Below are 23045 nucleotides of genomic sequence, written 5' to 3' on the forward strand. Positions count from 1 at the left end.
TGCTATGCCCATTGAAATCATTCTAACTAATTATTGAGGATGTATTGGATTGCAGCCATGAGATTGTTGGAATTGTCAAAGAGGTTGGTTCCAATGTTGAACATTTTAAAAGTGGTAATCATGTTGGAATGGGAACTTACGTGAACTTGTGTAGAGATTGTGAGTATTGTAATGATGGGATGGAAATCCATTGCTCAAAGGGCTATATTTTTGGTACAAATTGTTTGATGAGTTGGGAGTTGTATTTCTTGAAGTTTTTTTTTTCTTTAAATGGGACTCTTGCGTTCGAGTTCTGATTAAACTTTTTTTTTTTTTTTCCTGTTTATGGTAGATTTCCTGAACCTCCTTTTTTAATTAAAATTATGTTCATAAAAAAAATCATCTAGTCCCATTGTCTTGGTTAGGGGTACATTCAATATTATTTTGAACCGTACACTCAAGGCCAACTAGACTAGTTCGCTTATACTCATACTTGTGCAATTCTTATTTAATCAGTGTCAAAATATCATTAGGGCCATTGGGTTTTGTTGATTACATAGGTGAAGGGTTGGATTGCAACATATAAGGGCAACCACTTGAATTTCAAATAAAACAAGATCATTTTTGCTATTATTATTGAAGGGGCGATAGTTGATTTCAAGCAAAACCATGGGGTGGTGTAATTTCCTGTGTTATAATGAAATGTTAATGTGTCAATGTAAGTTCTCTTGATTTATTAACTGTCTAAGATTGTATTAGATGAGGAAAGCTACTTCCCCAATTTGTTCTCAACTTTTGAATTTAATTAGTGATACAAATGAATGGATTTTGCAGACAACGGATATTTTAACCATCTTCTTGGCCTTCTACATTTAATTGCTCCATGAGTAGGGTGTGCTGCAGTTGTTTGATGGGGCACCGCTCAATAGTGAACCCTTTGGCTTTTGAGTGACTTGTTTCACATGGCAAGTACTTGCTTGGTGCACATAATTGTATGCATATTTTCCCATCCAGCTTTGTTCCTTTCAAGTATGAGGGTGCAGCCAATGATCCCAAGAGTTTTGGTGATGAAACTAGAGAAGAAGCATCCTCTGCTTTTGTTAGTTTTAGGTTTAAGTTCATAGTCCATGCCCAAATGACTGATGGTTGCTCAAGTGGATAGGCATCCTAAATTTATTTCTTCACTTGGTTAAGAAAACTAAGTATTTCAATAATTTTTTTACATAAACTTACGCCTTTTGTGAATTGAACCCACCCAACAAATCCAAAACACTTGAAACAAGATGTAAAACAGAATAACGACTTTATTGAAAACAGAAGCAAATTGTGCAAGGCTTCAAACTATGCAAGTTGAAGCTAGTTCCAAATTCAATTTTCGAAACAACTTGCTATGCCATTGCCTCTTATCACCATGAATTAGTACATCTTTAAACAAATCAAACAATGACAACAGTTCTGCCATGCTTCTTTGTTCCATAATGTTTCACTAAAAATAACTAAAGCAATACAATCTAAAAATCTTTAGATAAAAATTTATAAAAAGTTCCAATGCAGCCTTTTCATGCAAAGTGCCTGACATTTGACAGCCACCTCAGACCCCTATTAGCAGAAACATTCATAATCGCTTACCACATTCATAGGAAAAGCTAATAGAAAAAACCGTTAACAATGATGGCCAAATAAGTTAGGATATATGACCAATATAGTCCAAATGCGACATTCACACTTACATTGAAGTATCAGAACAGATTCATGTCACCCAATTAGTAGTATCCTAATAACGTATGTAAGTTGAATCATTAATCCACTAAAGCATTACAATCGCTTACCACATTCAGAATCCTTTTGGGTTCAGTCTCCTTCACAATAAAACATACTGCTCATACACTATGGGCAATATCTATCCATTCTTTTTCTCTTAGTGGTTTTGGGGGAACATCTCTGAGGGTGTTAACAATGTAGAATCCAATGTCCCGGACTTGGCTTCTTTATTTGAGGCGTGATGATGCTTGAGTAAATCTTCTCATAAGTGATTTAGATAATCCTTAATAACAGTACTTATTGAAATAAAGAAGGAATACTTAATAATACTCTTTTAACTCAAGAGAACACTGAGAGAGTTGAAACAAAAGATGTATTGCACTCTTCAACATGAATTGAATCTCGAGCAAATACAAAAACTGAACGAAACTATAACCACATGACTAATTAATGAGAAACTAGGAAGTAAAAAAATCCAAAACTTCCCAAGACTTAAATTATAGAGAATAGTTCACAATGGAAAAATAAGCAACCACTTTCCTTATTTTACAGATTCAAAACAAACTATAGGAATGCAAAAAAAAAAAAAAAAAAATGAACAATATAACCAACATTAGTGTTGCTAATGGCCAACAACATCATCTCTTATCCTATTTACATAACCAACGTAAGTATTGTTTTATAATTGGTTACCGCTCATTCACTAATATACAACGTACAACCTAGAGAGTTGTCACAAGGCTGGAAACAATTTGTGACCTTTCCCATCAAGGCAATAGCAAATCTTCATCACCATTTGCTATAATTGGAATAGAAAGTGCTGCTACAACATTAGCAATCTCACTCCACTTAGCAGGATCCCATGGCCTATCTGCAACTTTTCTGCAAGTTATCAACATGAAGGCATGCGATCATATTTTGGAAAGAGTCAGAATGAAGTTAGTCCATCACTAATGAATGCAGTCAAACTCCAAACAGCAGATCAAAGGAAAACGTTAGTCAATAAGAAAGCATGAGATGTTGTCACATAGATACATGAAGGTGCTGACAGTAATAAATATCCACATCCGTCAATGTAACTACATATATAAGAATGATAGCTATAGTAGGAGGAAACACCATTCAAAAGTCTGACAAGAAACAAGCTACTAACATTCATTGTGGATTGCAACATTGGCCCGATGATAAGGGATGGACAAACTGTTACGACATTGAGCTCACTTCTCTTTGCATACTCAAAAGCCTGACTTTCTGCTTCCGTTTTGGATAGGCAATGCCAGTTCTAATTCCAAATAGAAGGAAGTTAAAGTTTACACGAAACAACCCTATCTATACATAATCCAGAATCAGATTGGTCATGGGAATCTAAAATAAAACAGAACACAAACCTCCAATGTAATCCATTTATAAGTAAAAGTTGCAATAGTGAATGTGGAATCAGTGATCTAGTCAATCTTAATAAAAAAAAACGTTAAAACACTATGATACATACAAAACTTAGTCAAGAAAGATAATACAGTTTTTTCAAGATCTAGATAAAATTGAGTCCTTTAGAAGCTCAACATGAACTCATTTGAAAGGAAGCGATAATTGAATGACATGTTGCCTTATATTGACAATAGCTTGTGAAAACTATATGTCGTGATCTTAGTTGAATGAACATTCTATCATATGTTATGGTCCTCGTCCCACTTCCTAAAATAGTTCTGATTCCCACTTCCGCACCCGATTCCACTTCGTGCAACTAAGACCTTGACCACTAAATGACTACAAGGACTTGAATTATATTGTAAAAGCAATGGCTAGTACAATTTTATACGGCATGTAATAAATGAATTTTTTGAGACAGTAAAACTCAAATTATTGGTTTACAATGGGTAGTCGACATTCAATACAGACAATTTTACTCAAAATCTAACATTAAAAATTATTTTGCTAGTTACTTACCCCAATTGTCTTGCAAGCTTCCTTGTCAGACCAACATGATTCATCCATGGCTTGATCTTTGGGCCAACTTGGATTCACCGTAACAGCACCGACAGATGACACAACCACAACCTTCTTTACTTTAGCCATGGAACTCGTCTTTAGAACATTAGATGTACCTGTCACAGCAGGCTCAAATTATGGAAACAATAATGGGAGCAGTGGTCCCATTTAGGGTGGGGGCAACCTAATTGAGGGCCCCTACAAACACGGCGAAATACTGAAAGGTATGGGAGTTGTTGGGTTTGCTGGAGTTGATGCAACCAGGGCGAAACGTTGAAAGGCACAACGAGTTGGTGGGTTTGCTGGAGTTGACACAAACAGTCCGAAAACCATATCCAACATCTAAAGTACTCATTATAGGCTGAATGTACCTGTTCAGTAAAGGAAACAGCCGATTTCATTATAACTGCCTCACTATAGAATTCCTTTTGCGGCTAAATTATTCAGAACCATAAATTTTTCAGAAAATCCATAAGATTCAACAAAAATATAAAAGATGCACATTTTTTCCAAGTAATAATTTAAAAAATTAAAAATGGACATTGAATGTACAACAGGAAAGTAAGAATGATCAGAGTCCCCTCTACACCCTATTTGAAAAAGAAAAGCCACAACTACACTAAGTATCCCTTGGTTTTAAAAGAAAAAACAAGGGTTTGTGATTTGTTACCTTAGGGTTTCTGTCGAGCTCTTCGTTTCTATGAGTCGTCGTCTATTCTAGAGAGAGAGAGAGAGATGAGGAAGACGGTGATGAATGGTTGTCGCATATGTGAGTTTGAAGAGAAAAAAGAAGACGAAGATGGAGAACTCTCTGTCGAAGATCGATCTGACGAAGAGGAAGAGAGTGAAGAAGAAGACGAAGGTTCAGATCTCAGATCTGTGTCTTCGAACGCAGGGCAGAGAGTTTGGAAGAAGACGAGGAAGAGAGTGAAAAAGAAGACGAATCTGTCGAAGTAAATAACGTCGAAGAGGAAGAGAGTGAAGAAGAAGACGAATCTGTCGAAGAAGAAATCAGATCTGAAGGAGCTGAATTTGTGTGTCTTCAAACGCAAAAACGAAGAAGAAATCAGATCTGTTTTTGGGTTTTTTTTAACGGGGAGGCGTTTGTAAATAACAAACTTTGTTACATTACAATCGAATTTAAATCCATATGCGATCTGGACCGCTGATCTGCGCTAAATCCGATGGCTGATTTCGTGTGTCGCGATGAGCGTCGTAATGGGGGTCGTAGGAACGCGACCCTATATATATACGGTCACGTTCCTAAGACTCATATTGAGACTCACATTGTGACACACCATTTCGTCTTATATGGGACAAAATGTTTGGAATGAGCTGATTTTTTGTGAGGATGATCTCTGTGATGAGGGGATCATCCTGGCAAAAACTCATCCCATTCCAAAACTTCTAACCCCATCAAAATTGATTTACAAAAATTGGACGGTCTATAATTTTTCAACAAAAAATTGGACGGTTCTAGAAGTTTCATAATGAGCTGATTTTTGGCCAAGGATGATCTCCTCACCATAGAGATCATCCTCACAAAAAATCAGCCCATTCCAAATATTTTTGCCCATATAAGACAAAACGGTGTGTCGCAATGTGAGTCCCAATATGAGTCTTAGGAACGTGACCCTATATATATATATATATATATCTATATATCTATATATATATATATATATAGGGTCGCGTTCCGAAGACTCATTTTGCGACTCACATCGCGACTCACCATTTCAGCCGTTCGATACCGATCAGATCTACGGTTCAGATCGTGTGTTTCTTTAAAAACGATTGGAAAATAACGAATTTTCGTTATTTGCAAACACCTCCCCGTAAACAAAAAAAAAAAAAACAGATCTGAATCGTCTTCTTCACTCTCTGCCCTGCGTTCGAAGACACAGATCTGAGATCAGAGATCTGTTTTGCGAACAGATCTCTTCGTCTTGTTTTTAACGTCTTCATCTTCGACAGATCGATCTCCATCTTCGTCTTCTTCTTCTTCTTCTTCATTTCTAACCTCGTTTCAGCACAAATCATGTCTCTCTCTTCGTCTTCTTCTTCCTCTTCAAACTCACATCTGCTGTAAACTAACATCACCGTCTTCGTCATCTCTCTCTCTCTATCTCTCTAACTCGTTGCGAATAAACGAAGAGCTCGGCCGAACCCCAGCTCGACAGAAACCCAAATAAATCCAAAAAAATCTCTCTAACTCGTCGCAACCTAAGGTAACAAATCAGAAACCCTCGGCTACACAGTTTTTATATTTTTTAATTTTTTACACTTTTATTTGTTTGATATTTTTTTTTTATCGATCTTTGATAGAGGAAAAAAAAGATGTTTATTTTTATTCCACAATTAGGTAGTTTCCATAATTTTTATTTTTATTTGTTTAAATCATGGCTCCCTAGATTCAACTTAGTTGGTTCTTGTAATGGAATTATCTGCTTAGCAGATCAGTGTTATCAGAATAACGCAAAAATCGAGCTCAGATTCCTCAAAAACCATGAACCAGTCTTCCCTTCCATTCCACCTCAAATCCATAACTAAAACATTTACTAGTTTCCCTTGTGTGTGCCTATTCCTCTTCTTCTACTGATTTCAAGTGGTATTAATCGAAAGTTGATTTTTTTATTTGGTTTACTGAGTTGAACAGATTTCTAACGATGAAAAACATCCTTGATTTGTATTATTTCTTTGAATCAGTGTTCCCTTTGTTTTGCTAGTGGAGAGCTGCTAGACACCTTCTCATTAATTGTAACTCCATTAGGAAGATTTTGACTCAATGCCTCTCTTCAATTATGTTGGGTGTTTCCCCTTCTCATTAGCTTCTTTGATGGGATTCTTGGGCCTTTTTAGGTAGGGAAAGGATTTTTTGGAGTTTGGCCCCGTTCGTTGTTTGTTGGGGAGTCTGGAAGAAGTGAAACTTTTAAAGGAAATGAGCACTGCACCCCAGGCAGGAGTCTGGATTTTTTTTTTTTTTTTAAATTTTAAATTTTCTCTATTTGTGTTTGCAAGTGACGATAGAACAGACAGGGACATCCGCACTCCTTTAGGAGTATGATGACTAGTCTTTTGGAATCTCTCTGATGCACCAATGTAATTTTTTTATTATTGTTGTTTCCATATCACGCAAGTTGCATGGAGTTTCATGAGGTCTAGCTCACGGTTCTTTTGGTTAATGATATTATAACATCCGTATATTATGAATGATTACCGTAAGTGATTATATGGTGTGATTTTTCAATAAAATCACCTATGATGGTTATTAATAACATAATGGTGTAGTAATATCACTGCCCTTATTTTTCTTTTCAGAGAGGGATTGTTGAAATATTCATCTTGTGTATTTCTAAGATTTTTTTTTAATTAATGAATAAGTGTTTGTGAAGGGTAATTAGTGTTGTTTTTAGCTATTGTTTTGCTTAGGTTGTTTCTCAATCTTTGTTTTCCATTATTTATTATGTGGTCATGTTCATCCTATTAGGATTGCTTTTTTTCTTTTAAGATATCTGCCAATGATGTATAAAACTATGCACGTATTATCAGATTAAATATGATGATATGTTATTGTCACTACCACTGAGACATATCTGCAATGAAACCTTGTTTTCTTAGTTTTGCTTTTTTTTGTTTTTTTTTTGTTTTGGTTTTGGATTTTTTTTTAGCTGCAACTCTGCACTTGCCTTGTCCTTCATATTTATTTCCTTGATGTTTGAGTGTATATCTGAGATCAGCCCTGTCAATTTGAGTAGTTTTGAGTAATTTTTATTTCCATTTATGAGATTTAGGATTTTATATAAGCCTAATCCTAATTGTAAATGACTGCTAAAGTTGTTTCAATGTGTTATGACGCTTTGTAATGTTGAAATAATTAGTTGAACCAAGCTTTTGTAATGTTTGACAAGTTGGGAACGTACATCACACCGATTACATTAATTCTATTTACTTTTCTAGTGTTTTCTTCTTTTACATTTCTTTTGATAACTTAGGATGAGGATTAACTAATTTCCCCAGTTAATACTTTTACACTATTTTTATTGCATCAAGTAATCTTTGTATTACCTCATGTTAATGTAGACCTAATTACGTCATACCGTCATATGATATTTGTATCCTATGCTTATATCTTCTAATATATAACTTATTCTATGTCTGCACTGTTGGCTTATGAGAATCCTGAGGGCCAAGCTGCTGGTATGTTTTACCTTAACCCAATCACATGTCCATGGCTCATGTTATTCATGTTACTTAGTTGACCATCTATACTTTGTTTACCAACTTTAGGTTTCTCTTAGAAGCTGATAAGGTCATTTTGACTGTGCTGTAGGTTGTGGAGAATGGAAATCCCATTGAAAGGCAGAACTGGTTTCCTGATATTGAACCCTTATTCAAGCTTCTTAGTTATGAAAATGTCCCTTCTTATTTGAAGGTCAAATGCCATTTTCTGACGCTAATGTCTTATTGTAGCTTCTTTATTGTAAAATTTGCCTCTTGTTGGAAAAAGAAAGGTCCATGGATTTTCGTAGTTATGTATTCTCTTATGTGTTATCTATCTACAGGGTGCTTTACAGAACACAATAGCCAATTTCATTCAAGTCTCTCCCTTCCTAAAGGATACTGTCTGGAGTTACCTTTTTTTTAAAGTGTTTCTCCTGGATTTTGCAATCTTGAATTCATAGCTTCTTAGTTTCGGGTACCATTTTTCAATTAGTTGGATCGGTTTCTACGAGTCATGAAATGGGTTAGACTTGGAGTCTCATGTGTGCGATCACATGCACAGTTGGATGGTATCTTTGCCCATGAATGTTTGGTCAATCATTTGTGGACCCTATACACAAAAGGTCAAACTTGAACAATCTTCTTTCCTGCAAAGGAGGAGACATGAAAAAAGGAAAGCGTATAACTTTGCCCTTAAAACTCTACCTCAAGCTTTCAAAATATTAGAATTTAAACTTTGTTTTAGAGCAGTTCCAAGAAATCCAGGAGAAACACTTTAAAAAAAAGGTAACTCCAGACAGTATCCTTTAGGAAGGGAGAGACTTGAATGAAATTGGCTATTGTGTTCTGTAAAGCACCCTGTAGATAGATAACACATAAGAGAATACATATATATATATATATAGGGTCACGTTCCTAAGACTCATATTGGGACTCACATTGCGACACACCGTTTTGTCTTATATGGGCAAAAATTTGGAATGGGCTGATTTTTTGTAAGGATGATCTCTGTGATGAGGGGATCATCCTGGCAAAAAATCATCCCATTCCAAAACTTCTAACCCCATCAAAATTGATTTACAAAAATTGGACGGTCTATAATTTTTCAACAAAAATTGGACGGTCTAGAAGTTTCATAATGAGCTGATTTTTGGCAAGGATGATCTCCTCACCATAGAGATCATCCTCACAAAAAATCAGCCCATTCCAAATTTTTTGCCCATATAAGACAAAACGGTGTGTCGCAATGTGAGTCCCAATATGAGTCTTACGAACGCTGTTCATATATATATATATATATATATCGGTAGCGTTCAATGGCTGTCTTTTTGGCAAACTTTTTGACAAACATTTTTCAAAACATGAGTTAGAAGTTTTGGAATGGGCTGATTTTTGGTGAGGATGATCTCTACGGTGAGGAGATCATCCTCACCAAAAATCAGCCCATTCCAAAACTTCTAACCCATGTTTTACAAGTTGAAAAATCGTGGACCGTCCATTTTTTTGTAAACTGTTTTGATGGGGTTAGAAGTTTTGGAATGGGCTGATTTTTGGTGATAATGATCTATTCACCGTAGAGATCATCCTCACCAAAAATCAGCCCATTCCAAAACTTCTAACTCATGTGTTTGAAAAATGTTTTGCCAAAAAGTTTGCTAAAAAGTTTGCCATTGAACGTGACCCTATATATATAGGGAAATGTTCAGCACCCTAAGTTTTACCACACACTTTAACAAACGTTTTTTGTCCTACATGGGTTAGAAGTTTTGGAATGGGCTGATTTTTGGTGAAGATGATCTCTATGATTAGAAGATCATCCTCCCCAAAAATCAGCCCATTCCGAAATGTTTAGCCCCATGTTTACACGTTGAAAAATCGTGGACCGTCCATTTTTTGTAAATCATTTTTGATGGGGTTAGAAGTTTTGGAATGAGCTGATTTTTGGTGAGGATGATCTCCTCACCATAGAGATCATCCTCACCAAAAATCAGCCCATTCCAAAATTTCTAACCCATGTAGGACAAAACACGTTTGTTAAAGTGTGTGGTAAAACTTAGGGTGCTGAACGGGACCCATATATATATATATATATGGGAGGCGTTCGGATGCATTAGTTTTAACAGTAGTTTTAACAAAAGTAACCCGGCCGTTGGATATTGTTGAATCGGACGGCCGAGATTGTCGGTTTCGTTTAACTTATAAGTTATGGGCTTTTTACAGCGCCCACCCTCATGTTTGGCGTTATTAGTGCCACCTCCCCGACTGATTTACAACGACAGAGAGAAATACAGTGTGTGTGTGAGAGAGAGAGAGGATAAAATCATGAATGAAGAAATACAGATGATGAAATAAAATTACTAAAACATGAATTCATCGAAAAAAATTGATGAATTGTTGGGCGATATTCAGGCGATATTCACACTTGGGCTGTTATTATTGTATAAATTGTTGCCTTCAAAGAGTGATGGATTTCAACCATCTTTGTTGGAAGGCATACAAACTGTTGATAGTGTGGATGGTCCTACTGATTACGAGGTTTTCTCACAGCCCAAGTTTGATTGGGATACGTATCATATTTGATCAGAGATTTGTAACTCTTGTGTAGCCCCTTTTATCAACAGGGTTTGTCTTTTTTATTTGTAACTCTTGTGTAGCCCCTTTTATCAACAGAGATTTGTAACTCGAGAGATCGTTCGTGCTCGTGAGACGAAATTACAGCGAGAGCAAGAGAGAGTGTAGGAGGTGTTCGTGTTCGTGCTTCGTCGATGGAGTTGCAGCGAGAGAGAGGAGGGTTTCAACGAGAGAGAGTGAGAGTGAGGAGGTTCGAGGGTTTCAGCGTCGCTCGCGAGAGAGAGAGAGAGAGAGGGAGAGAGAGAGAGAGAGGAGGGTTTCAGCGAACAGACGAGAGTTTAGAGAGAACAGTCGAGAGAGGACAGAGTTCTCTTTGCTGTTTTTCACGCAGGGAGGTGACACTAATAACTGAAAAGACGAGGGATGGCGCTGTAAAAACTTATAACTTATAATTTAAATGCAATAAACAATCTCAACCGTCCGATTTAGTAATATCCAACGGTCGGGTTACTTTTGTTAAATTGACTGATGAAACTGATGCCTCCGAACGCCTCCCTATATATATAGGGAAATGTTCCCTAAGTTTTACCACACACTTTAACAAACGTTTTTTGTCCTACATGGGTTAGAAGTTTTGGAATGGGCTGATTTTTGGTGAGGATGATCTCTATGATTAGAAGATCATCCTGCCCAAAAATCAGCCCATTCCGAGATGTTTAGCCCCATGTTTACAAGTTGAAAAATCGTGGACCGTCCATTTTTTGTAAACCATTTTGATGGGGTTAGAAGTTTTGGAATGAGCTGATTTTTGGTGAGGATGATCTCCTCACCATAGAGATCATCCTCACCAAAAACCAGCCCATTCCAAAACTTCTAACCCATATAAGACAAAACACGTTTGTTAAAGTGTGTGATAAAACTTAGGGTGCTGAACGGGACCCATATATATATATATATATATATATATATATATATATATATATGGGTCCCTTTCAGCAACAAACATTCAAAACATAGGTTAGAGGTTTTGGAATGGGCTGATTTTTGGCGAGGATGATCTCTATGGTGAGGAGATCATCCTCATCAAAAATCAGCCCATTCCAAAACTTCTAGCCCCATGTTTACAAGTTGGGAAATCGTGGACCGTCCATTTTTTGTAAGCCATTTTTTATGGGTAAGAGGTTTTGGAATGGGCTGATTTTTGGTGATGATGATCTCCTCACCGTAGAGATCATCCTCACCAAAAATCAGCCCATTCCAAAACCTCTAACCCATATTTTGAAAAATGTTTTGCCAAAATGTTTGTCAAAATGTTTGTTGCTGAACATTTCCCTATATATATATATATATAGAGGGTCGGGTTCCGTAGACCCTCATTGCGACACACCATTTTGTCTTATATGAGCAAAAATGTTTGGAATGGGCTGATTTTTTGTGAGGATGATCTCTATGGTGAGGAGATCATCCTTGCCAAAAATCAGCTCATTATGAAACTTCTAGACCGTCCAATTTTTGTTGAAAAATTATAGACCGTCCAATTTTTGTAAATCAATTTTGATGGGGTTAGAAGTTTTGGAATGGGATGATTTTTTGCCAGGATGATCCCCTCATCATAGAGATCATCCTCACAAAAAATCAGCCCATTCCAAATATTTTTGCCCATATAAGACAAACGGTGAGTCGTAATGGGGGTCGTAATAACGCCATCCATATATATATAAACATACGTAAAACAATGCAATAAAAAAAATTCAAAATACGGGTTAGAAATTCTGGATTGAGCTGATTTTTTATGAGGATGATCTCTATGATGAGAAGATCATCCTAAAATAAATTAGTTCAATCTGAAACTTCTAACCCCATCAAAAGTGATGTAGAATGTGGACCGTCATTTTTTACCAATAATTTTTAAATCACTTTTGATGGACTTAGAAGTTTCATATTTAGCTGATTTTTTGTGAGGATGATCTTCTCATCATAAAGACCATCCTCACAAAAAATCGACTCAATCTAAAACTTCTAACCCATATTTTGAAGAACCATTGTTTTTACATATGTCCCATGATCCGCGCCCCATAGAATATATGTATATATATATTAAACACATTCGAATATTAAAATAACATCCGAATTCAAATTCGATATCAGAAAAATTCGAATAATATCAATTCGAATTCAAATTCGAATTTTCGAATATCCATTAACAGGCCTAATGTTAATTGTGCAGAGGCTGACATTGAAAAATAACCTCTCTCTCTCTTTTTGTGATCTCTATTTTAACCTACTCTTCATGATAAGTAATGTTTAGATTTGGGGTTATTCAACTTCTCGTAACTTTGTCTTCTCTGTTCGTATAAATTGTAAACATGTTTGTTATACAATCAAGTATTTCTTACAAAAATTATGGAACAAAAAATCATTTATTTAAAAATAATAATAATAGATTCTAATATTTTAATATTAATGTTGAGTGCAACCATCCAAATGGAGTGCAATTGGTGGTGGGTGGTGTGCAACTAGTTGGTTTCTTTGGAAAATGTCTCAATAATAAAAAAATGACTAATTGAGAATCAGTAAAAGTTTTCTAAGGATTAGGATTTTATATGTGCCTAATCATACTTCCAAACAAATATTTAAATTGTTTGACCAAGTTTTATAATGTTTTCTAATGTTGAGATAATAATTTGAGACAAACTTTTGTAGTATTTAAATAGTGTGTTATTCTTTAACTGGGGCGTGAAAAGAAGTTGGGATGTAATAAGTAAAAGTTGGGGTGCCAATAACGGTTCTCTTTTTCATAATACACAAAGTTTGATGTCAAAATGGCATAGTTTTAAATCTTTAAGGTGAAATCTCGTATCGATCATGGGTGAGATCGAGATGTCACTGTGGCGCCCCGCCGAACGCTAACACAAATCCCCATGTCAGATCTCGAGATACTAGGTGGCACCTCGAAATTTCGGCATGGTCTCCTCTGTTTATGTTAGCATTCCAAGGCGTTCAACCTGCACCTGATAAACGACATACAATCCTGCATACATATACAAAATATAATACTAGCGGAAGCTTAAATACGTCTAATAACGAATGAAGTATCAGAGTGCGGAAGAATAACCAGAATACAGGATTATACAAAATTTCTCACTCTAACAGAATTTCTAACACTCAAGACAGAATCCATAAAACTACCTGGGGGAATTGACACCACTAGGGGGTATAGCCCTAGTACTTACCAGGTGACAAAGTCTGGCTATCTATTTGACTCACCAGATGATTCTCACTCGTGCTCTATACTTGTCTCGCCAAGCTTTAGATCTGAAACTAAAACAAATAGAGAAGGAAAGGGTGAGTAACAAGGGTTACCCAGTAAAGAAGCAACAATTTCTGCCAATAACCTCTCCTAACATGAACGAATAAACATACTGAATCATTTTAAAATAAACAAAATTTTACAGAAGAAAATTACGATTAACTGGTACATATAGCCAGGGATGAGCAACTAAACATTTTAAAACTCACATTACATCGATCAGCAGTACTCACTATAACATTCTCTTTTTATACAAATCTAATTGATCAAATGGAAACAATAAACATGCATTTCATCTTATATATCAAAATAAGCAACAGATACATAATACACAATGGTGGAGTATTGGAATTAGAGAGTTGGGATTCACGACTGGATCGCTCCCAGTCGGGACATGATGTTACAATTCTTATCTGGCTTTTAGTTCCTGATTTTGTGGCCGGTCGCTGCCCTTACCACGTTTGGTTGACCATTTATCCGGCTCAGGCTGGCCGTTGGACGTGACCGTAAGCAATGGGTCTCTTTTCGATGTGTCAGAACGTTCGACTACTATAGATTGTTAGTGATCACTGACTAATCATCTTCGTCTATGCCTATCAGGCGTACATGTGATCCCCAAAGATACAAACCATTCGTATACGACCACCTTTACATTACAAGTTCAATGGTAAAGATAGAGAGGAATAAACCCGGATTCCAGTTGTGACTCCACTCTCATACGCATCCCATACCACGTATGAGTTTGGTGGTCCCTACCGTACATCCCAAGATAGTACACCACTCCGGATGATATGATGCACTATCCCTTCAGGCATTCACAAACTCTTTAACAGTTCACAAAATAGCTACTTATATATATATTATTTTCATTTGAAAACAAAAGATAAATTAACAATACAAGGTTGAGAATAGATATCCAGTTTCCTACCATGCAAGTGTGGCCACCCGGCCTAAAATAAATAACATAACAGAGCGCCTCGCGCTAACAGAAAGTAAATAAACATGCAACCAGTAACATTATCCCTGGATATCCGTTCACCAACCTGCATACAACACAACAACGTAAAATGCAGACATCACCCCTCGGGTGTGACTCTGACATTTTACCGTTTCATACCCTTTTTCCCTTTTTTCGACTTTAACAATTTTCAATCTCTTCATAAAATATCCATTTTCTGATATTCATCAACTCAATATGAGTTCATTGAATATTAAATCACATTTTTCAACTATAGAATTTATTTCTATCAATAATATTAAAAAAATATACAAATTTCATATCAAAACGGGGTCCGAGCAGTGCACAAGACCCAATTTATGGCAATAACCCGTTAAAATACCCTACCCACGTATAATTTATTAAAAATACAATTAAACATATCAAACATGCAATTTCTGGCGTGAATTTTTGAAATAACAAAATAATTCTATATTTTAAAAATACATCCAAATTTTTCGATAAAATCCTAAATGCAATTTTCACAATCTAGATTACTAATAGAAATTGAGAGTTCCTTACTATCTCTAGGCGAAAGGATCAAAGCGTGTGCACGAAAATCGAGGCGATCAGTGCGGAAATCGAGACGGACCGAACTTCGAAGCGGCTGATTTTTGAAATCGACCTGGTGGTTTTGAAGATCTCGATGTGCTCGTCTCTTCTCCCTTCTACGGCGAAAGGCGGTTTGACCCCGAAACCGATGAAAATCGAGGTCAAAGTTACGAAAATCTCTATATAAAAATACGGCTGATTTTTTGACTATACGGGGAGAAAAATATGAGAAAACGGAAGGAATTTGGTTGGCATATGTAGAGAATGAGGCTGCGGGCGTTTCTCCCTTCTGCGTCGAAAGACGGTTTGACCCCGAAACGGACGAAATCCGAGGTCAAAGTTTCGAAATTTTCGTATCCAAATACGGCTGATTTTTGACGATATTGGATGAAATAGAAAGTGAAACGAAGAAAGGTTGGGTGGGTTTTGTAGAGAACGTAGCTGCGGACCTTTTTCTCTTCTGTGGCGATCGTCGAAAATGGACCGTTTGCGAGAGATCTGAAGTGGAAAAATCGGAGGAAAAACAAATTTCTTTTTTTTTTTTTTTTTTTTTCGCACTGTTTGGACAAGTGGGGAAGATGAGAGAAATTTTTTTTTTAAAATGTTATTTAAATAAAATGTGGGACGAATTCGGTATTTTGTCAATTGTTTCGATCGATGATAATTTGATCATTCGGATTCTAAAACTGACAAATGAATACTCTATTTCACCTAATTTTTCATTCCGGATCTAATGGTATAGTCAATTTCTACAAATTATGTCTCCATCAAAAATTTACATTTTTGGCCTGACGTGACCCATAAACTTGATGTCGTTTTCGTTTTTGGCGATAATTCAACTTCCTGATCTCCAAAAATGACAAATAAATAGTCCATGTTGAATAATTTTTCGTTATGAACCCAATGGTATGATCGAATTTTAAAAATTATTGCTAAAAAAAAATCACTTTTTTAGTCTGATCCGACCCGGTAATCGAGGATTTTGCAACTTTTATATTCGGACTCGCATTTGAGCGTGCTTACAGGCTAAACTATGTTTTTCGATCATTTTGAATTTAATGGTGAGGTCAGATTCCATTAAAAATGATCAGAAACATCCTAAAATTTTACCCCTAAATCCCACTTTTAAGATTTTCTTAAAATTTCACTATTTATTTTTTCCTCGAGATACGAATTAAAAATTCGGGGTGTTACAGTCACAGACTAGTTATCTCAATTGAGAATGATGAGACAAGTGATTTTAAAATTTAAACCCTATTTTTTTTTTAATATATATATATATTGTGTGGTTCCACCATTTAGATGGTAATTACTAATATTTGGATGTAAGAACACTTTCTTACATGATTTAAGATTTTGAGAGAATTATAAAGAGTTTTTTTTACCTAATTTCTCCAAGATTTCTAAGATCTACGAGACTTAGTGGTAGAAATGTCTTTTTATAATAGTTTTTTTTTTATAGGATTTGAGTTAGATTAAGTATTTTCTACATAAAATCCATCTCTAACTAATCTTCAAATGATTTAGATAAAATTCAAGTGATTTTTATTTAAATTTAATTTATTTGAGTTACGTAGAATTAAAAATAATAATTAGAGAACCCCTCGGTGGAAGGTTCTTAATTAAATGTCAGGTGGGCTTTATTTGAATAAATGAGCCGCCACTTAAAATTATTTTATGTGCTTAATTAATTTCATTTATTTGTTTAAATTTTTTAATTTTATTAAGATTCCTATTTACATTTATTAAGATTTTTAATTATTAGTTTCAGATTTTTTGAATTTTAGAGTTGAAAAATTATCGTTTTCCCTTCAAATAAAGCTTTTGCTTTACAAGGTTGTTTTTTGACGTGGGATGTTTCAAAATTGATTTTTCACAAATAATTCAATGAGAATATATTTTTATATCATTTGTGAATTTTTTACGTGAAAGGGGTGCGACCTCCACGAGGGAATTTTGGTAATTTTGTAAAAATTGGCAAAATAGTTTATTTGGTCCAGGTTATTATTTTGTGTTCGAAATGGTTTTCCTATGCGTAACGTATTCTTTAGGAGTATTTTGGCGTCAAGTGAATTATGATAATTTAGTCAATTTCTTTGACAAATTTTAATGTAAAGCTTCTTTCAATCACAAAATGATGATTTCTTTTTTTTAAGTCACATTTTCCTATCGTAGTGTAGTTTTAGGGTTAGTTACCTTAAAATATATCATCTGAATTTCATAAACATGTTTAATGATAAATAAAATCTTTAAAAAAGATTTGTCCATCATCGGGAACCGTCTTAATTGGGTTAACAAGTTGATTAATCAGGCAAGTGTAAAAATGGGGATATCTACAGATGCCCATATTTGCTAGATGATACGAGTAGCTGAGACAAACTCAGTCTTGACGATAGATGCTAGGATATGAATTTCAAAGTAAAGGACATTATATTTTTGCTGATTGATTTCTCAACGAGTAGGGACGTCCAGATCTGTAAAATCCCGAATTTTCAATTCGTATCTCGAGGAAAAATGAATAGTGGAATTTTAAGAAAATCTTGAAAGTGGGACTTGGGAGTAAAACATTAGGATGTTTCTGATCATTTTAATGGAATCTGACCTCACCATTGGATTCAAATGATTGAAAAACATACTTTAACCTATAAGCATACTCAAATGCGAGTCCGAATATAAAAGTTGCAAAATTCTCGATTACCGAGTCGGACCAGGCAAAAATAGTGAATTTTTGCTAAAGCAAGAATTATTAAGATTAGATACACCATTGAATTCGTAACGAAAAATTATTGAAGATGAACTATTTATTTGTCATTTTTGAAGCACAGAAAGTCGAATTATCGTCAAAAATGAAAACGACATCAATTTTAGGGGTCACCTCAGGTCAAAAATGTAAATTTTGTTAGAAACAGAATTTGTAGAAATTGACTACACCATTAGATCCGGAACGAAAAATTAGGCAAAATAGAGTTTTTATTCGTCATTTTTTTAGTCCGGACGGTCTAGTTAACATCGATTGAAACAATAATCAAAATACCAATTTCGTCCCGAGACCTTATATAAATAATTTTTTTTACTTTCTTTTCACTATTCATCTTCCCCAACCCGTTTAAAAACCAGCCACGTTTTTCTTAAAAAAATTTGTTTTTCTCCTGATTTTTCAACGCCTATTTGTCGCGAACCGTTCACCATCGACGTCCGACGTAGAAGGGAGAAATGTTCACAGCTTCGTTCTGTACAAAACCCACCCAAATTCCTTCCGTTTTCTTGCCTTTTTCACCCTGTATCGTAAAAAATCAACCGTATTTTTATACGGAGATTTCGTAACTTCGACCTCGGATTTCATCCGTTTCGGGGCCAAACCGTCCTCCGTCGCAGAAGGGAAAAAGGACGACGACATCAAGATTTTTGAAACCATCAGGCCGATTTCAAAAATCTGCCGCTTCAAAGTTTGGTCTGTCTCAACTTCCGCACCGATCGCATCGATTTCCGCGCACATGCTTCGATCATTTCGCTTAAAGATTGTAAGGAACTTTCAATTTCTATTAGTAATCGAGATTGTGAAAATTGCATTTAGGATTTTATCGAAATTTTTTTGATGTATTTCCAAAATATAAAATTCTTTTGTTATTTAAAAGTTCATGTCAGAAATTGCATGTTTGATATGTTTAATTGTATTTTTTAACAAATTATACATTAGTATGCTACTTTAACGGGTTATTTCCATCAATTGGGTCTTGTGCACTGTTCGGACCCCGTTTTGATAAAAAAATTTGTATTTTTTTTTTAATATTATTAATAAAAATAAATTCTATAGTTGGAAAATGTGATTTAATATTCAATGAACTCATATTGATTGATGAATATCAGAAAATGGATATTTTATTGAAGAAATTGAAAACTATAAAAATCGAAAAAAGGAAAAAAGGGTATGAAACGGTAAAATGTCAGAGTCACACCCAAGGAGTAATGTCTGCATTTTACGTTGTTGTGTTGTGTGTTGGTTGGTGAACGAATATCTAAGGATAATATTACTAGTTGCATGTTTATTTACTTTCTGTTAGCGCGAGGCGTTGTTTACGTTTCCGTTATGTTATTTATTTTAGGCCGGGTGGTTACACTTGCATGGTAGGAAACTGGATATTCATTCTCAACCTTGTATTGTTAATTTCTCTTATTATTATTATAATATAATATATATATATATATATATATATATATATATATATATGTAGCTATTTTGTGAGCTGTTAAAGAGTCTGTGAATGCCTGAAAGGATAGTGCGTCATATCATCCGGAGTGGTGTACTATCCTGGGATGTACGGTAGGGACCACCAAGCATACGTGGTATGGGACGCGTATGAGAGTGGAGTCACAACTAGAATCCGGGTTATTTATCTCTATCTTTACCAGTGAACTTGTAATGTAAATGTGGTCGTATACGAATGGTTTGTATATTTGGGAATCACATGCACGCCTGATAGGCATAAACGAAAATGATTAGTCAGTGATCACTAACAATCTATAGTAGTCGAACGTTCTAACACATCAAAAAGAGACCCATTGCTTACGATCACGTCAAACGGCCAGCCTGAGCCGGATAAATAGTCAACCAAGTGTGGTAAGTGTAACGACTGACCACAAAATCAGGAACTAAAAGCTAGAGAAGAATTGTAACATTATGTCCCGACTGGGAACGATCCAATCGTGAATCCCAACTCTTTAATTCCAATACTCCACCATAGTGTATTATGTATATGTTGTCTTTCTTTGATATACAAAATGAAATGCATATTTAATGATTTCATTTGATCAATTAGATTTGTACATAAAGAAAATGCTATAGTGAATATTGTTGATTGATGTAATGTCAGTTTTAAAATGTTTAGTTGCTCCTCATCCCTGGCTATATGTACCAGTTAATCATAGTTTATTCTATAAATTTTATATTGTTAAAATGATTTAGCATGCTTATTCGTTCATACTAGGAGGGGTTATTGGCAGAAATTATTTGTTTCCTTACTAGGTAACCATTGTTACTCACCCGTTCCTATTATTTTTTTTAGCTTCAGAGCCTGCAGTTGGCGAGGCAAGCATAGAACCAGCGAGTGAGGATCATCTGGTAGGTCAGATAGACGACCAGAGTCCATTACCTGGTGAGTACTGGGGTTATTACCCCTAGTGGTGTCGATTTGTCTGAGAGTAATATAGATTTTGATTTTCAGTGTTAGGAATTTTGTTAAAGTGAGGAATTCCTGTATAATCGTGTATATAAACTTTTTCTTCCGCATTCTGATTTTTGTACGTTATTAGATGTATATAAGTTTCCACTAGTACTATATTATATTTTGTATATATATGCAGGATTGTATGTCGTTTATCAGGTGTAGGTTGAACGCCTGAAATATTAACATAAATAGAGGAGACCATGCCAAAATTTCGAGGTGCTACCTAGTACCTCGAGATCTGACATGGGGATTTGTGTTAGCGTTTGGCGGGGCACCACAAGATCCTGGAGTTTTCACTCTTCTCGAACTAAAGACTGTTAGATCCTAGAGCGTTCTCTTATTGATGAAGGACGATAAAAATATACTAAACTTTGATAAAAAGAGAGTATAGTGTGTGATAGTGTGATGGTGTAATGCTTCGAGCATTAATCGAATCCTTGAGTGTAAACTCTCATTGATTTGAAATGTTGATAAGGTCCCCAAGATTTTCTCTCGTTGACAATTAAGATAAACATCGATAAAATTAAATAACATTATTGTAAACAGTCTACGTGTGCGGTGAATACATGCAATGATATAATGCAAGTAGACTTCCTGAATTGAAATTAATTGAGTTTCAGTATCTTAAAACTCTAGAGTAAGGAAGCCTCAATTTCTTTGAGCTCAATCTTGATGTAATCATAGTGTCTTCGGACTTGAATATAAAAGAGTATTAATTTATTTGGACTCTAAGTTATTGAACTTTCAATTTCTTTAAGCTTGAATCTAATGAAGTCACAGTTTTTTTGGATTTTGATTGTGAAGCCCCGATATGGTATCTTTGGATTGCAACTAATGAAATTACAACTTTTTTGGACTATGCTTGTTAAAATAAATATTTTTTTGAGCTTAAACTTGATGAAGTCACGATTTCTTTGGACATAGTTAATTGCATGAAATTTACAGATTATGATTGTGAGTTATATTTTCGTAGATAAATTAGATCAAGTCGAGAAGCCAAGAGTGGAAAAACTACCAAAGTCAAAAGTCAAGATCAGAACAAGGTCGAAGGGATCTGATTGTCCTAGATTGATATAATCAAAATTTTCTTTACTTCACATTTGTCATTTCATACCATTTTATCCATAACTTTTGACTTACTAATCGAATTAAGGAAATGTCAATGATTTTATAAAATTGATTCACAGAAGAACAAATTCATATTCAAGAAGAAAAACTAATTTGATTTTTTCATTTGTAAAAAACATATGACAAGTCAAAAACTCCAAATTTGATACGTTTTACCATTATGGGCATAATTTTTTACTCGATTATTAAAACGAGTCAATGTTAGTGTGATTAAAACTTTAATTGAGAAGATAAGATATTTTTTTTTGAATGAGAGTTAATTTATACGTTTTGGGATGAAACGTGTTGTCAAAATAATCTTAATTTTTCTCTTTAAAAAGATCTTAACTCTCTAGTTTTGGGGTTCTCTCTTCGATCCCTCTCTTCTTTCATCTTCTAACCTCTTTCTCTTCCCTCTTTGTCCTTTAACTTTAAGTTTTATTTTTATTTATATTCTTATTTTTACTATAATTTTGGAAGATCATAATGAAAATTTTGTTAAAGAATTTCAAGGAGTTCATAAATAATAAATATAAGTGTTTTGTTTGTTTTTGTCATTGTGTTTTCATAATCATGCTTGACTAATCTCTCATTCTAAGGAGATTGATGAAATCATATTAAACTAGTTCAATTTAAGTATAATATTTTTGTTTTTGCATGTGTTTTTAAAGATTTTAATAAATTTATTTTCTACAACCTTGGATCCTAATCATTCTTCAATTATTTTTCCTTATCTGTCATGCTCGACGTGATCCATTATTATTGGAATAAAATCTATTACATAGAATGCTCACTATGGTGGAGGATCATTGAACAGTAAAATATTTTTAAAATTTTTTTTTGACCAATTAATTAGATCTATTTCATAAGGATTTTAATAAAAATATTATGAGTCAAGATCTTTAGTTGGATTATTGATTTGAGTTATCTAATAAAAATTTGAATATTGTGATTATATTTAATTAAGTTATTTTGGTGGATTCATTCTCCTTAGATTTCCTTAAATTGAAAGTCTTTCTTAATTTTAATTATTTACGATAAAATTTAGTTTTTCTCCAAAATCACATCATTTTTTCTTTGATTTTCTAAAATCTAGAATATTAGTCTTCCAATCCTGTGAAACAACTCTATTTGTCAATCTAAAATATTTGTTTTTTTTAATTTATATTTGTTATTATTTTTTTAGATACATCTTTACACGATAAACATTGATGTTATTATATCCTCTCATCTCAATATCAATTTTCTCTTCCAAAATCATGGTTGGGCATAGATGACCACATTGAAAATCCAGCACCAAGACTCTAAATTTTATAATAAAAATTGGATTTAT

General features: G+C 34.6%; 1 protein-coding gene, 1 long non-coding RNA gene and 2 other non-coding genes across 4 annotated transcripts; 3 read left to right on the top strand and 1 right to left on the bottom strand.

Annotated features, from left to right (window-relative positions):
* Positions 1 to 2336: 2336 nt before the first annotated feature.
* LOC147382238 (cinnamoyl-CoA reductase 2-like) lies at positions 2337 to 4934 on the bottom strand. The gene is made up of 4 exons (XM_086427136.1): positions 4400 to 4934; positions 3688 to 4100; positions 2860 to 3022; positions 2337 to 2622 (listed from the first exon to the last, which is right to left on the bottom strand). The coding sequence occupies exons 2-4, from the start codon at positions 3814 to 3816 to the stop codon at positions 2564 to 2566; spliced, it is 351 nt and encodes a 116-aa protein (XP_086283262.1). The 5' UTR covers positions 3817 to 4100; positions 4400 to 4934; the 3' UTR covers positions 2337 to 2563.
* Positions 4935 to 5492: 558 nt separating this feature from the next.
* LOC147382239 (uncharacterized) lies at positions 5493 to 8366 on the top strand. Its single transcript, XR_015174088.1, has 3 exons — positions 5493 to 5957; positions 8060 to 8161; positions 8292 to 8366. It is a non-coding gene; the product is annotated as an uncharacterized LOC147382239 (long non-coding RNA).
* Positions 6740 to 6825, top strand: LOC147382240 (small nucleolar RNA R44/J54/Z268 family). Its single transcript, XR_015174127.1, has one exon. It is a non-coding gene; the product is annotated as a small nucleolar RNA R44/J54/Z268 family (small nucleolar RNA).
* Positions 7243 to 7319, top strand: LOC147382241 (small nucleolar RNA snoR122). The gene has a single exon (XR_015174129.1). It is a non-coding gene; the product is annotated as a small nucleolar RNA snoR122 (small nucleolar RNA).
* Positions 8367 to 23045: the final 14679 nt, after the last annotated feature.

This window comes from Akebia trifoliata, chromosome 16 (assembly GCF_017979445.1).
Source record: "Akebia trifoliata isolate Shusen 1 chromosome 16, ASM1797944v1, whole genome shotgun sequence".
Classification (NCBI taxonomy): Eukaryota; Viridiplantae; Streptophyta; class Magnoliopsida; order Ranunculales; family Lardizabalaceae; genus Akebia; species Akebia trifoliata.

Bases quoted from the DNA above. Each gene is read 5' to 3' on its own strand.
- LOC147382238 (XM_086427136.1), bottom strand. From the start codon at position 3,816: ATGGCTAAAGTAAAGAAGGTTGTGGTTGTGTCATCTGTCGGTGCTGTT. The intron at 3,023-3,687 runs GTAAGTAACTAG...ATTTGGAATTAG, and splicing joins AAGCTTGCAAGACAATTGGG to AACTGGCATTGCCTATCCAA. The intron at 2,623-2,859 runs GTGTTTCCTCCT...GATAACTTGCAG, and splicing joins TCTTGTCAGACTTTTGAATG to AAAAGTTGCAGATAGGCCAT.